This window comes from Archocentrus centrarchus, chromosome 2 (assembly GCF_007364275.1).
Source record: "Archocentrus centrarchus isolate MPI-CPG fArcCen1 chromosome 2, fArcCen1, whole genome shotgun sequence".
Taxonomy (NCBI): Eukaryota; Metazoa; Chordata; class Actinopteri; order Cichliformes; family Cichlidae; genus Archocentrus; species Archocentrus centrarchus.
The window spans coordinates 8,747,438-8,762,134 of record NC_044347.1 but is presented as its reverse complement, the minus strand read 5'-3'; the positions used below and the strand labels follow the sequence as shown (position 1 = coordinate 8,762,134).

The 14,697-nt window shown below is 40.3% G+C and overlaps 1 protein-coding gene across 1 annotated transcript in view; it reads left to right on the top strand.

Annotated features, from left to right (window-relative positions):
- Positions 1-14,697, top strand: part of agap1 (ArfGAP with GTPase domain, ankyrin repeat and PH domain 1) — a 128,987-nt gene that overhangs the window by 73,847 nt on the left and 40,443 nt on the right. Inside the window, 3 exon segments of the mRNA XM_030752466.1 lie at positions 5,906-6,074; positions 8,625-8,789; positions 12,141-12,302. Coding sequence (XP_030608326.1) covers positions 5,906-6,074; positions 8,625-8,789; positions 12,141-12,302 — 496 coding nt within the window.

Genomic DNA, 14,697 nt, shown 5'->3' with positions numbered 1-14,697 from the left:
TCTGCTAATTGCCCCAGCTCTCTGCCCTGTTGGCACAATATCCTGCCCCTGACGCTGCTTTATTATCACACACACACACACACACACACTTTTGTGTCTTTCTCTCTGCTGCTCATTTTCTCTCTGTCCTCTCGCTCAGTCTGAAGTCAGATTAAATGTGTTGCCTTTTACAGGTTTTCGATACATTTTTTTAAATCTAATTAACAGTTGTTTGTTTTGTTGTTTTTTTTTAAACAAAGTTTGACCACCAGGACACAAAATGTTCTTTTTTTTTTGTTGTTCTATTTGTAAAGCATAAACATCTAAATCAGGCACATTTCATCTGATTTAAATCTGGAGACGTTTCAACTAAAAAAGCCGCAAATTTGATCACAATGAGCATTCTGGGTGCTCCTTTAAAGTGTAGTGACAATAGTGACAATACAGTTTTCAGCAGATTTGCATGAAAAACTGCTGAATAATAGTAATAATTTAATTATTATGATTTTTATTTATTTATTTTTTGGCACCTGTACCTACAAGAAATCAGATGGCGCTGAACTGTTTTTGGACTTCCATTGTGTACAGTGAAATTGTATTGATTACTGGCTTTGAAAATGCACACACTGTGATTAAAGTCCATGTGAGCATCCTTCAGAACAAGATGACATCTTAAATGGTCTTAATCTGATATTCAGTCCAAAGCTTAAGATATTAAACTGTTGTATATAACAAAGAAAAGAAGCCAAGTTCGCATATTTGAGAAACCAAAAATTGAAAATGTGTCTTTTTTAATGCAGTTTGTCCCTTAAAAAATGGGAATCTCAAATATGAAAGCCTTCGTTTTTTGAATGAATGGATCACTACATTTATGAACTGCACAGGAGGTCACACTTGATTAATCACCTTTCTAGAACCAGTTTCATAACATTGGAGCCCCTATAAGTGCAGACTGGCCTGAAAAACAGTGAAAAAAATGATAAAGACCTCTGTAGACATTTGTTTTGGAATAATCTGCTTTAGATACATCATAATTAAAAAGTAGATTCTCTTTCTTTTCATCCTTGTTGGTGTCTGCTCAGTAGTTATATGTTTTGATTTCACTGGTTTAGGCTGACTTGGAACTGGTGTTGAACCTTCTGACTGCTGATGGCTTGTTTTGTCCAGAAAGTGGTCAGAAAATGGTGAAAACTCTTTTCACTGTTTCCCAGATTTTCTTTTTTTGGCCCACAACAGACAAAAAAAACCAGCATCTTTGTTTTAGGTTGAAAAATGACCTAAACGAACTAATTAGCACATTTTAGAAGTTGCCGATTATTGTCATCTTTCTTGACAGATCGGCTACGAGTTTCATCTGCACAAACATTAAATCACGAATTATTTGCTTCTGCCTCAGACGTAGCCACACTTCACCGAACTGCACACGTCCATCAGCCATTAGAGCAGCTGATGCAGTAAATTAGTGTTAAAACTCATCACTTAACACATCAACACACACATGCACAAACCCCCTCCAGCACCAAAAAGCCAGGTTTTCCTGAACGCTTTGCATCTGCAGCTCCGGCGTCAATTAACGTGTTTGCGGAGGCTAATCGAATGAAACTCAATCAGCGCCACTAATTGCCCGACTATGTGCAAAGAAATCACATTAATGCCGCTAATTAAGTGGATGGCAATAGATGCCACCTAATTGGCAAGAAAAGTCTAAAGAGGAGAAGATCAGGCCAAAAAAAGGCGAGAGTAATTAATCGTCTCTTGTCTCGATGTGATTCTGAGCAGTGAGGGTTGTTAACAGCACTGAAGAGCAGGGATTTTTAGAAATGCTTGTGTAAGAAGAACGATTAGAAATCAGTTTTTTTTTTGTGTGTTCATCAGCCTGAAACAAAGGCAGAGAGCTGAACCAACACTGAGTCAACACACAAGATAGAAACCAACACAAGTTTTAAAGCATTAAACACCCCAAATCCAAATCTCAGCAAAGCAGTCCAACAAAGCAAATAAAGATACCATGATCCTCTTAAAGTCCATGATGAGTTTCTGGCTTCAGTGCATCTTAAATGCAAGTTCAGTTTGTCTTTAAAAGTCTACACACAGAGTATAGCTTTCTGTCCATTGAGATAATTGTGTATGAAAAGCACTGTACATTTATCTACAGATGTAATTTATAATACAAACCATAAAAACCCTCTCTGTCTGTGAACCACAAAGTTTATTTCTGTGCCAACTGAACCATGTAGAAAAACAGATAAGGGTCAAGCTTGCAAGCACACCTTTGGTACCTGTTTTGTCACTTGTTTAAGTTGGTTTAGGCTTTAGGTTTGAACTGGGATTTTAGACTTGTTCAGGTTGTTTCCAACTGTTTTCACCTTGGTTTCTGACCTGGTTTTGGGCATGTTTAGACTGGTTTTTAGACTTGATTTGTGACCTGGTTTTGGACATGTTTAGACTGGTTTTTAGACTTGGTTTCGGACCTGGTTTTGGACATGTTTAGATTGGATTTTAGACTTGATTTCTGACCTGGTTTTGGACATGTTTAGACTGGTTTTTAGACTTGGTTTTGGACCTGGTTTTGGACATCTTTAGACTGGTTTGTAGACTTGGTTTCGGACCTGGTTTTGGACATCTTTAGACTGGATTTTAGGCTTGGTTTTGGACCTGGTTTTGGACATGTTTAGACTGGTTTTTAGACTTGATTTTGGACCTGGTTTTGGATATGTTTAGACTGGTTTTTAGACTTGGTTTTGGACCTGGTTTTGGACATGTTTAGACTGGTTTTTAGACTTGATTTTGGACCTGGTTTTGGATATGTTTAGACTGGTTTTTAGACTTGGTTTTGGACCTGGTTTTGGATATGTTTAGACTAGATTTAAGACTTTGTTTGGGACTTGGTTTTGGATATGTTTAGACTGGTTTTTAGACTTGGTTTTGGGCCTGGTTTTGGATATGTTTAGACTGGTTTTTAGACTTGATTTTGGACCTGGTTTTGGATATGTTTAGACTGGTTATAGAGCAACCTTGTACTCTACTTTGTAACTACTGTTAGATTTGGTTTGGTACTGATTCTTTGAATCATCAGACTTAGAACTAAAAATATCTCTTACTTCCTGTCCATCCTTCTCTGCACCTCATTCAGCTCCATCACTTCCTCGTTCATGTGTTGAGTCTAACCACAGAGCTTCTTCTTCTTCTCCTTTATCTGCTGTTGACTGTTTACCCATCGATCGTGTTCTGGAGTAGCTCGCCCTTTATGGATTCATGTTTCCCTTGGCGTCAGCAGTATCCAGCTCTCAGTTCATGTAGCATTTTTCACACTGACGCTGTCGTTGATGCGTCCATTTATACTGACTGCACACAAACACACACACTTTTGAATACACTTTCTTTCTTCCACGCTCATAAGCTGACAACATGTTCTCTTCCTCTCTCTCGAACACGCGCATATACACACCCATCACCACCTGCTGTCGGTGTGTTTGGTCGACACACACATCCGTCCTGGACGCCGCTGCGTGGTGTGGACGATCGGGCCGATGATGAAAGCTCTCAGATGCAAATGGAGACTCAATTACCTCGGTCAATCTGTCGGAGGGGTGTGTGTGTGAGTGTGTGCACATTTGTGTGTGTGGAGGGTTTACCCAGCGGGCCCCTGGCTCGAGGGCTCTCCAGTGGCTTGTTAAGACGCCGTTGAGAGCACTTGGCTTTGAATTGGCCTTTTGTCAGCCGAGCTGCCAGAGGGAGGCGGGAAACACTGAGAGTGTGCGTGTGTGTTGTAAATGTGTCTGTGTGTGTTATTATCCAAGTCTCTGCAATAACAGCAAACAGAGGATGCTTTCTGAAATAATGCCATGAACAGTTTGCATTTAACAGCGATTATTTCAACTGTATAGAGCAGCACAGTTCTAATGAAGGCTGCAGTACGAGGCTGTCAGACTGTGAGATGAACGCCACGTTGATGAGATCAGATAAAAGTAGAGAGACTTTATTAGTTGGTATCATTGATTTACACCATGTTGAGGTTTTAAAAATACAGCACTGCAGGGTTTTCTTCATGTTTGCACAGGCGTTTTTACTAAATTAGGATGTGAGACAGGCTTTTTGGTACTCTTTGAGAAGGCTTTGGTTTCATTTAGGTAAGCAATCCAAGTGGAGAGCAAGAGAGGGTTGGCATTTGTCAAAATGCATTGGAACATCACTGACTGTTTTAAATTTTTTTTCTACATTCGTAAACAATGATCAGCAGATGATGCAGACTCAGATATTCATTGGCAGATTCAGAATTTTCTGTTTCTTCAGATAATTCTGACTAACTACATCAGGGATCTGCTTTGAGGATGGATCTCAGCCTTGATGTTGGACTCGTTTTGGGTTTGGCTTTTGGACTACATTTAGACAAACTTTCACTTGGTTTTGTGCTAAATTTGTTCTTGGCCTTGGGTTTTGGACTTGCTTATGACCCGGTTTTAGGTTTGGTGTTGCTTTTCTTTTATTTTTAAGTGTTTTTTATTTTTTTGCTTTTCTTTTAACCGGGTCCTGGAATGGTTTTAGGCTTGTTTTGGCATTCCTGTTGTGATCATTTTGTATTTGGATGGGTTTGGACTTTGATTGGTTTGGACAGATTTGAAGTTTAGTTTTTATACCTATTTTAGATTTTATTTGTACACATTTTCTGTTTGGTATTGCTGTTGGTTTTCTGCTGAACTTTTACTTTTTGGATGTTATTTTAAACTTTCTAAACATTTTTCACTTTGCTTTGAACCTTTTTTTGGGCTATTTTAACCTGCGTTTAAACAAATTTTTAACTGGCACTGGACATGATTTGGGGCTGATTTGAACTTGTTTTTAGCTTGTAGATGGTTTCTTTTTTTACCGTATGGTTTTACAGTTTTGGGTTTGGTTTTTAAGCTAGTGTAAGGGAAATTTGGGACTTGGCTTTATATATTTTATATATTTTTAATGTGGTTAACTTGGTTTTTCTGTTGGAATGATTTTTTGAGTGGTTTTGGTTTAGTTTCAGTCAAATTTTGGACTTGGCATTGGATTTTGGTGCACTTGGTAGTGAGCTTTTTATCTTTTTATATACTCCAGTCTGACTTCATGATGATGAAGTCTTGTTGTACAACATCTGGATCCATCAAATAGTTCTTTGTAATAGCTAAATATCTGAAATAATTATTCTTTCTTCATATTAAGGGGAAAAAACAACTTCCTTGGAATGGTGTCATTCTCCAAACAAGAAGCAGCAGGAAAAAAAAAAAAACACAAACAAATAAACAACCAATAAAGACTCTCCAACTGTTAGATTTCTTTTTCCTCACCACCTTCATGGTGAAGAGGAGGCCGACCTCCCACGGTGCCATGCTCCTCTCAGGTCCCCACTGATTCTTCACCGTTCTCAGAGGTGGGGGGTGGTGGATTTAACAAGCGCCTCTCGTCCATCATTAAACCCCACTTCTTGTCTGATCCGCCCCGTCCAGACCGGAGGGGAGCTCCTTGTCGGTTGGGGTCGGCCAAGGCGCCCGACAGCGGGCCCTCATGTTTCAGGCGTGTTGGCAAACGGGCGGAGCCAATCAGAGTCCGAGTGTTGGGCCACTTCAGCGCCACTTTGAGGGATTAGCGTTGCTTTTTTCCCATTGTTTGTTTGAGGGATTTAGGAGGTTTATTATCCCAAATAATCCCACTCGTGTTGATGAGATCGCTAACACGCACACTTCATTTTGCTCTCTTTGTGTTTTGTGCTCTAAGTGCTGTCCCATGTGTTTGCTTTTAATGGCCCTGCCTGTTCAGTTGTTGCTTGCAGTTACATTTTTTAAATTCTTTTTTGCTCTAAAAGGCTGTAAAATGTCTCAATATTTGGTATAGATAAATAAAAATGAGTTTGATCATTTAGGTTCAAAGTAAAGTTTAAATGCTGCCTTCTCTCTGTCAGGACTACATGCAGAACGTCCACGGGAAGGAGATCGACCTGCTCAGGACCACAGTGAAGGTGCCGGGGAAGAGGCCGCCTCGCGCCGTGTCCACCTGCGCCGCCATGCCGAGTCCCAAAACCAACGGCCTGACGAAGGACATGAGCAGCCTGCAGCTCGGACAGACTTCAGGTGAGACCTCACAGGACAGCGTTCACACCTGAGACATCCTTATGTCAGGTTCCTCCAAAGCACTTTTTACCAACCAATAAAAAAACCTGCTGAAAGACTCTTTGAACAGACCATGTACTCACATAGTCAAAGAGCAGCAGCATTAACTTTTCCACAGGTAGGAGGTAGGACAGGTGTAAGGGATGCAGTCTTTGTCACACCCCTCCTGCACTATGATTGGACGGCAGTGTTTTCGCTGAAATTGATGAATTTTCCACTTAAGCTGGATCCCTTTTTACCATCTTTGTGCCTCTACTTCTGAATATTTTGGTGGTAAAAAGTTGTTTTTTGTTTTTTTCTATGACTTATTTACTTTGGAAAATATTTGGTTTCTTCCAGCTAATTTTTCCGATTGTTCAGATGTTCAGATTTAAAAATGAAAGCCTTTACATAGTTATATAAGTTACCATTTTTTAAAATAAAAGCCCTTATTTAGTTATTAAAAGTTATCAAGATGCTTTGCTGCAGTCAGATTTTTAGTTGTAGAGTCTAACAAAATTGTCATATTTCAAAATAAAAGCCCATACTTTTTATTGTAATTTTCCAAGATTGACTAGCATATCCAAATTTTCAAAATAAAACCCCCCAATTAGTTATTTTAAGTTGTCAAGGTACTTTAACTCAATCAGATTTTTAAATTAGAAGCTAAACTTGAGTTATAGAGTTTACCAAGATGCTTTGAAGTGTCCAGAGAGCCTCTGTAACAGGATGTTTGCATGTTGTGTTATGTGGGTTGAGTTAAAGTGTAGGTAGTGTAAGGCGTGGTTAGCATGTAGTGCAGGAGTTATAACTGTTGTAACAACTTTGGTAAACTGTAACCAGAAAGTAGGCTAAAGTGTGTCCCGTTTTTCATAATAAAAGCCCAAAATTATTCATAGGAATTTATCAGTGCTGCTGTCCAGCATATACGTAATAAGTTAATCTGTATCCATTTTCAGCAGTTTATTCAGGTTTAATGGTTAATTTATGATATTAAGAAAATTTGGGCTGCAGCTAAAATAATTTTATGAAATATTCCCTTTTAAACTCTGTTTTCATGTTCTGGGAAAAAATTCCCATATCTTCTAATTACTGTAATATGAGACACTATATTTTCACATTTTATCCAAACAGTATTGAGAGAATGATTAAAACTGACAGAGAAATTAAAAACATGTAGTAAACAGGATGTCCTAAAAACGTCTGTGACAGTTTTAAATGTTTCTCTCTGCGTTTATACATAAAATCAAAGTGTGTGTTTGACACCAAAAATGGCTCACTGTTGTTTTAAACAGTGAGAAAAGCAGATTAAACATTTTTAATGTTTAATTATGTAATAACATGTGAGCACAAATATATGAAAACGTAAAGGAATGAACATGAAGTCAAAGCAGCGCACACTCTCACCTCCGCTCAGCAGCGATTAGCCATCATCAACTCACTCGTTTCCTAATTGTGCCTCTAATCGCTGCTCTCGCTCTTACATCATAAACACGAGCGTTGTTTTGTTCTTTCTGAGTCAATAAAGGTTGATTGAAAGAAGGAGGGGAAAAGCACAGGAGTTCAGCCTTGAAATAAACGCTTCTCGTCACCTGAAGGAAGACGTCGTAAAACAAAAGGTGGAGAGTGAGCCTGCGTGTCGCGCACACACACATCAAAGCAGCACTTGTGAGGCTTAAATCACACACACACACACACACACACAAATGCAGGAGGCCCGAGCTAATAGCATGAATATTCAGTGAGCCATACTCCATGTACTAATTATTGTCATGAATATTAATGCAATCAGAGTCCTGGCTCCATTCAGCCAGCACCAAGAAATGAGCTGTAATGAGAGAATGAGGGAGAGGAGGAGGAGGAGGTGAGGATGGGGGGGTGACTCACCCGGTTGCTGGACCACAGCCTCTCACCAACTCGAGGGTTTGATTTAAGCAGCCAGCTCGTAAGAGGCTGCTTTTTACGGTTCCCCTGTGTTCCTCTGTGAGGTAAATGACCGAGCGTGTGCGCGCACAGGAAGGAAAAATAGGTGTGTAGATTATCTGTGCGATGCTCAGGGTGGTGTTCGAAGCTTGAACAGCAGCACAGATTTTAAATTTCATTCTCACTTCATGGTAAATGTGCTCAAGTGTCAGTTTTCTTCAACAAACCGGTTACAAGGATCAGAAAGCAGAAGGTTTTAAAGGCTGTAGTTACTGCTCCGAGCCTGTAGAGGGCAGCACAAAGATTACACTGGGGTCGACAAACAAAAGGGCAGCTACGTCCATGTTTGATATTCGGTCTGTGGTGCTGCTCCCCAGCAGGCTTCCTGACATTGTCCAATCAGGAGAAAGAGAGCTTTTAGGGTTTTGATTTCTTAAAGAGACAGGAGCTAAAACAGCTTATTTCAGAGACAGGTACCTGTGCAGGTATCTTCAGGCTCCAGCAAACCAAGATGTCGATGACCAGAAAGCAAAAACGTATGTCTGCGTCCGCCTTTTATCTGCGTGCATAAAGATTATTCTGCAGTGAATTCTCGACTCTGTGTTTCAGGCTCGGTGACCAGCAGCTCGTCGGTGTCCCAGATGGCGAGCGGCGTCAGCTTGGTGTCCTTCAACAGCCGCGGCACGGAGGGGATGCACCAGCGCTCGTACTCCGTCTCCAGCGCCGACCAGTGGACCGACGCCACCGTCATCGCCAACTCCGGAGTCAGTACGGGTCAGTAGCCAACACACACGTGTGGGGTCATGTGATCTTCAGTTAAAGCCCACATCGGATCCTCACGAGCAGCTGCACAGCCGTGACTGAAGGCCCCAGGGATGAGCTCCGCGAGGGGGCCCATCATTTGTCTCACATTGATCGAGCTGCCAGACCTCTGATACTGCCTTAACTGTTTGTCAAGCTAATGGACTCTGGTCGTGTGTGCGCGCATGTGTGCGTGTGCAGATGTGTAGGACTTGTAAAGTGCCAGTATTAACCACACACGCACACACACACACACACACACACACACACACACACACACACACACACACACACACACAGTGGGAAGCTGAGACTGACAGCTGTCAGGCTGTGGTTGGCCTGACGTTAAGCTTGATTGACAGCTCCTTCTTTGGGGCCTCCAGCCTTCCTCAAGTAACGTTTAAAGCTGTGAAATGCTTTCAATGGGCTCCCAGGGGCCCCACACACACACACACACACACACACACAGTTTCAATAGGCATGAGGACACTCTTTCAAGGTCCCTGTGGAGCCTTAAAATTTAATTTATGCAAGATTAAGATATTAATTAACCTTAAAAATCATGATTAAGTCATGAATCCTTCTGCCAAAGGTCTGAGAAATGTTACAGACATGACGGATAAGATTTAATGATTAAAAAATATTAGGAGGACCGCCTTTGTTGTCACAAAAAGAAAATACAAGAAATCTGAAGAGCTGAAAAAGTGATTGTTTAACAAATCCTGGTTTAACTTTGTGTGATTTCTGTGGGTTTAGCCTTAAACTAAAAGGAGCGGTGAACCCATCAGGACTTTTCTGCTGAAAGGTTTGTTTCACATTTTTGAAATGTGTAAGCGCTCCAGAAATTACTTTCAAAAGTCTGAAAAGCAAAACTCCCAAATATGTAGATTACAGAAGACTGAATGTGGCATAATAAGAAATAAAAAATTAAATGAATGATTAGTGTAGATTCAGCTGTATTAACTCAGTTGTCGAGCAGGCCAAAAAGTAACAAAGAAATGTGGAAAAAGAAAAAGATTAATATGTAAGTCTTGGGGGTGAATGCAAAGAGAAGATAAATAAGGAAATAAATAAAATTGGAATATAAATAAATAGAGGAAATAATGCAAATTAATTCATTTGTGAATCCTTCTACATTTATATTTCATTTGGCAGCTTCTGCCCTCCATAGAGGCTAATTGTCAGACATATTAATAGCTAACAATAGTGCTTGAACGTATTCTGGTTACAGCGTACAACACAATAAAATACAATAAAATTCTGCAATAAATAATGAATGCAGTAACGATTTAAATATTGGAGTAACACATTTTTTCTTCTTCTTTGGCCTGTAATAACATTTAAAAAGCCAGATGTGTTACTGCCACCTTCTGGAAACTTAAACAAATTAACGTCTCTAATCTTTGGACCGGCTTCTTCTTCTTCTGTGGTGGTTTATGTGGTCTGAGCAGCTGGTGTTTAAACTGTTGATGAGGGAAAACACACCACAGCAAACAATCAGAGTTGGACTGAGAGAGAGAGAGAGTGCAGAGGGAGGAGGAGGTGGAGGTTGTGGGGGTGGGGTGGTGGGGTTTGACGTGGATGGAGCGCGGCTTGCAGATGGGAGGGCCGTTAATCCACGGCGGTTAATTGCGCGCTCGGGGATGGCATCTTGTCAGCAGAGATAAGTTGTCACATTTTCCACTTGAGCTGAGACTAAACGATTGTAAAATAAGTTATGGCCGTCCTTGGGGCTGTCTGCCGTTCGGGGACGCGGCGGCCAGCGAGCACTCGGCAAGATACGCGTGTGTGTGTGCGTGTTTTGTGCACACGTGTTTCCTTCTGCACACACAGATACACACCGCTCCCGTGTCAGTGTGGCCGCCGCGCTGTGATATTGATGGAAGCTGAATGTTATTTTATTCCGCCGCTAGTCACAGCTGTCAGCAGCCGGCGTGAAGAGTGGAGGGCAGAGAGAGAGACTCCACTCACTGTACTGATAGCCTCGCTCGCCCACAGGTCTGAGCCCGCATGTCGACCTGAACGGGATTCAGTATCGTTTACTTTAATCAGTTCTGACCCCGTCAGATGTGATTCAAGGCATTATATTGTCATATTTATACATTTACTCCTCTGTTTATCATTCCGTCTTTTCTTTAACGAGGACAACAATGTGTGATGGCTCTGTGCTTCTCTGATTCATACAGCTTCAGTTCTGCGCCAAACATTTTAGCCAGTGTTCATGTGAAGACCATCAGTGAGGCATCTGCTGGTCAAGTTCACTGTGCAGCAGGATCAAGAGCTCAGGATGAAGAACAGCGAGTCCAGTATCTGCAACATCTGCAGTCTGAAATTACAGCAGGAGACAGAAGACAAAGATGGAACCCACAGAGGAACCTGGGCATGTTCCCCCAAGATGCTCAAGACCAAATTTAAAAAAGAAAGAAAGAAAGAATTGAGCCAAAAATCCCAAACCAGCTGGAAAAACGTCCATAACAGTTCAAAATTAAGCCAAGATTATAACTCCACAGAACAGTACAGAATCCACCCAAAGTCAGATACAAACTCTTCAGACAAGTGAAAAAATTAAGTCCTGTTCAGTCTAAAATAGTCCAAAATCAAGCTCAGAATCAGGCCACGAATTAAGTCCAGAACAATCCAAAACAAAGTCTAAGCAGTCCAAAACAGGTGAAACTAAGCCAAGGCCAAGTCAAAACAGTCTATAACTAACTCCCAAAGAAGTCCAAAAAATAGTCCTGAATTAACCTAAAATCATCTGCAGAACAATCCAAAACAAAACGTCCAAACCCACTGAAAAGAAAAAAAAAATCTGAAACTAATTTTAGTTTGAAACCTGTCCAAAATAAAGTTCCAATCGTGTCAGCCATCATGTACAAGAACAGTCTGGTGTAAGACGAAGAAACCACGACCCTGAGACTGAATCAGAGAACTATGGCGACCTCTTCCAGCAGCCAATCAAATATCGAGCTCAGACCCAAATGAAACCAGTCAAAAACTAATTCCAGAACCAGCTTAACATCCATCCAGAGTCCTGAGAAGATGAAACAAATAAGGCCACTTAGCAGTATTAAACTCATGGTGCTCTCAGATTGTCTCCGAATGTTGTCCTTCACAGTTGTAAAGTGTTGCCAACTGCAGACACTGCAGATAAAGCTGGCCTGTTTGGCCTGTCCTCCATGATATGAGTCACTGGTTACAACAGCAGTTCTTTTAGTGTTGGGTGAAGGTCAAGAAGAAGAAGCGAAAGAAGCCCATCGATCCCTCATGAGCAGCATGGCCGCAGTGTAGATTTCTAAGTGTGGTTTTATTTGATTGAACTTGCAGACACAGGCCTGGGAGACTCTGTCTGCTCCAGTCCCAGCATCTCCAGCACCACCAGTCCAAAGATGGAGCCGCCGCCATCGCCGCACGCCAACCGCAAGAAACACCGGCGGAAGAAGAGCACCAGCAACTTTAAAGCCGACGGCCTCTCTGGTACTGCGGAAGGTAACGCCATCTCCCCTCCCCCTCGCCTCGCACTTTCCCCGCCTAGATCCAACCACCCTCATGGAACCAGTCTTGGTTATGTAAATGTTTACTTCCAGCTTCTCGTTATTTATTTGATTTGGTATTCAAAAAATCTAAAACCATCTTCTTTAACACTGACGTGACCTTTATTTTCCAGTCTTCAAATCTCAAATTCCACCATCTTTATATAGTTTGCATGTTGAAACTGTAAGAAAGCCTGAACCTGCTGTTCATGGTGACATTAATAGTTTGGGACCTGGGCTGGGAAACGCAGTCATGTGATTGTCTGAGATTTTAGACCTCAATGAGGGAAGGATCTCTCCATCCTGTCATTCTGTCAGCCCTTCATCTCTTCACCCTGTTCAGTCTTCTTCTTCTTCCTCTCTGTAACGTCTGTGGATCACTGAGTGTTTACATGCACTGCAGTAACTCCATGTTGGTAAATGCAGGAGCAGCTGGAAGATCTGCTGTCATAGTCATGCATTAAAACTAGCTGCTCATCACATGTTATTGTCTTTGGTGATAATTCACCAGCAGATAACCTGATGAACCTAAAACTGGTCAGAACAAATCTTCCTGGCAGTTACAAAAAGCCAGTTAGAGGCCTGGTTGCTGCCTAAAGGCTAATTTTAGTAACCATCTACATGTTTATGTGACAGATTGGAGATATGGATATTGATGTGACCCCTGCCATTTGGTCTATGCTTTCATCTTAATTATTTATTGGATGGTTAGAGGAGCAATTCCTTCAACAAGATTGTTTTATTGGAACTAATTCTTCAGACTAGGTTTGGGATTATGTGGAAATCATTTCATTTTCTTCATAATAGTCTGTAGGACAAATAAATTAACTTGAGACGATGGTCGACTACACATTAAAAACATGTGTAGTATAGTTTTTAGTTAGGATTTTGGGTGTTTGTAAGATCTACGATATTTTATCACCAAGGTGTAAAATATTTAATTTGAATGTTCCACCTTTCTGTCTCTTTCACTGAAGAGCATTTTTTTTCTTTTGTAGATGTCTGCAACATTTACACTGCAGTAAACTCAACTCCCTGGTGATGTGGCCAGAAATACCAGATATTAGTATTTATAATCAGTAAACGAGGCAACCGTGTTCTCATTTCACTTTATGGTTGTTGCCATGTGGGTTTTCTGGAGCCAGAAGTAACCACATTTCTAACCAAAATCACATTTGCAGTTGATGCTTGACAAGCATTATTAACAAACCCCTCATTAGTCCTGACAGACTGAAAAAATACTTGAAATTCACTTACCAAAGCTGTAGCATAGTATTAACTACATGTGTAATTTGGTAATAAAGAGAATCACATCATCAGTTAATCAGTATTATCATCAGCTTTTTGTAGCAGACGTGTTAATTTCTACTGTAAAGTTGGACATTTGAACATGGGACTGTGGGGGATTGACATACTTTTGGAGCCAGCCTCAAGTGGACATTAGAGGAACTACAAGTTTAATATTTCATTTTTAAGCCTTGAAGGTTGATACTAGTCTCTAACAAGCTCTTTATCTCCGTTCTCGTTAAGGTTTCCCTCCCTAAAAGCCCACTTACTTCTCATAGACATTTTTATATATCGAGGGAGGGCGTAAGGGTGTAAGTGACATTTTGGTCAAAATTTATATATATATATATATATATATATATATATATATATATATATATATATATATATATATATATATATATATATATATGTATATTTAAATATATCAAATGAAAGCTCTTGATGTGCTCTATCTACTGTTAAAATTACAGAAGTAAAATACTAGTAGAAATAGTTATTCAACTGTTGTATTATGTTCATGACAAAGAGAACCCCAGAAGGTCCTCTTTATTCATAAATCCTCACAGGGGTGGGTTATTATTCAATTGAGGATTAAATTTGTTGAAGAAAGTTAATTTCTACAGTGACCAAGAGCTGGTATTCACACCTGAACAACAATAATAATCTTATTAATTATGCTAATTTGTATAGGAGCACAATTTTAGAGTGCTTCACACCAAACACACAATACAGAAAAAAAAATCTCCAGTGTGAATAAAGCGGCTGAATAAGGAATAAAAAAAAAAAGGTAGAACTGTGGCTTAATAACCAGAAACAAAAACATATGACAAACAAAAATGGGCAAATTTGAGAAACATCAATGTGTGTTTCTTTGTTTATTTTTGACGTAGCAAAGTCGTCTGTGTCTCTTACCCTTTGCTGTGTCCTGATTGGCTGATTCCATCTTAAATTCCTGCTCAGTTTATCATCATTATTGATGTTTTTTGTGATAATTATGAAGATTTTTTTATTGCTCACACACACACACTCACACACACACACACACACACTCAGTGGCTGGT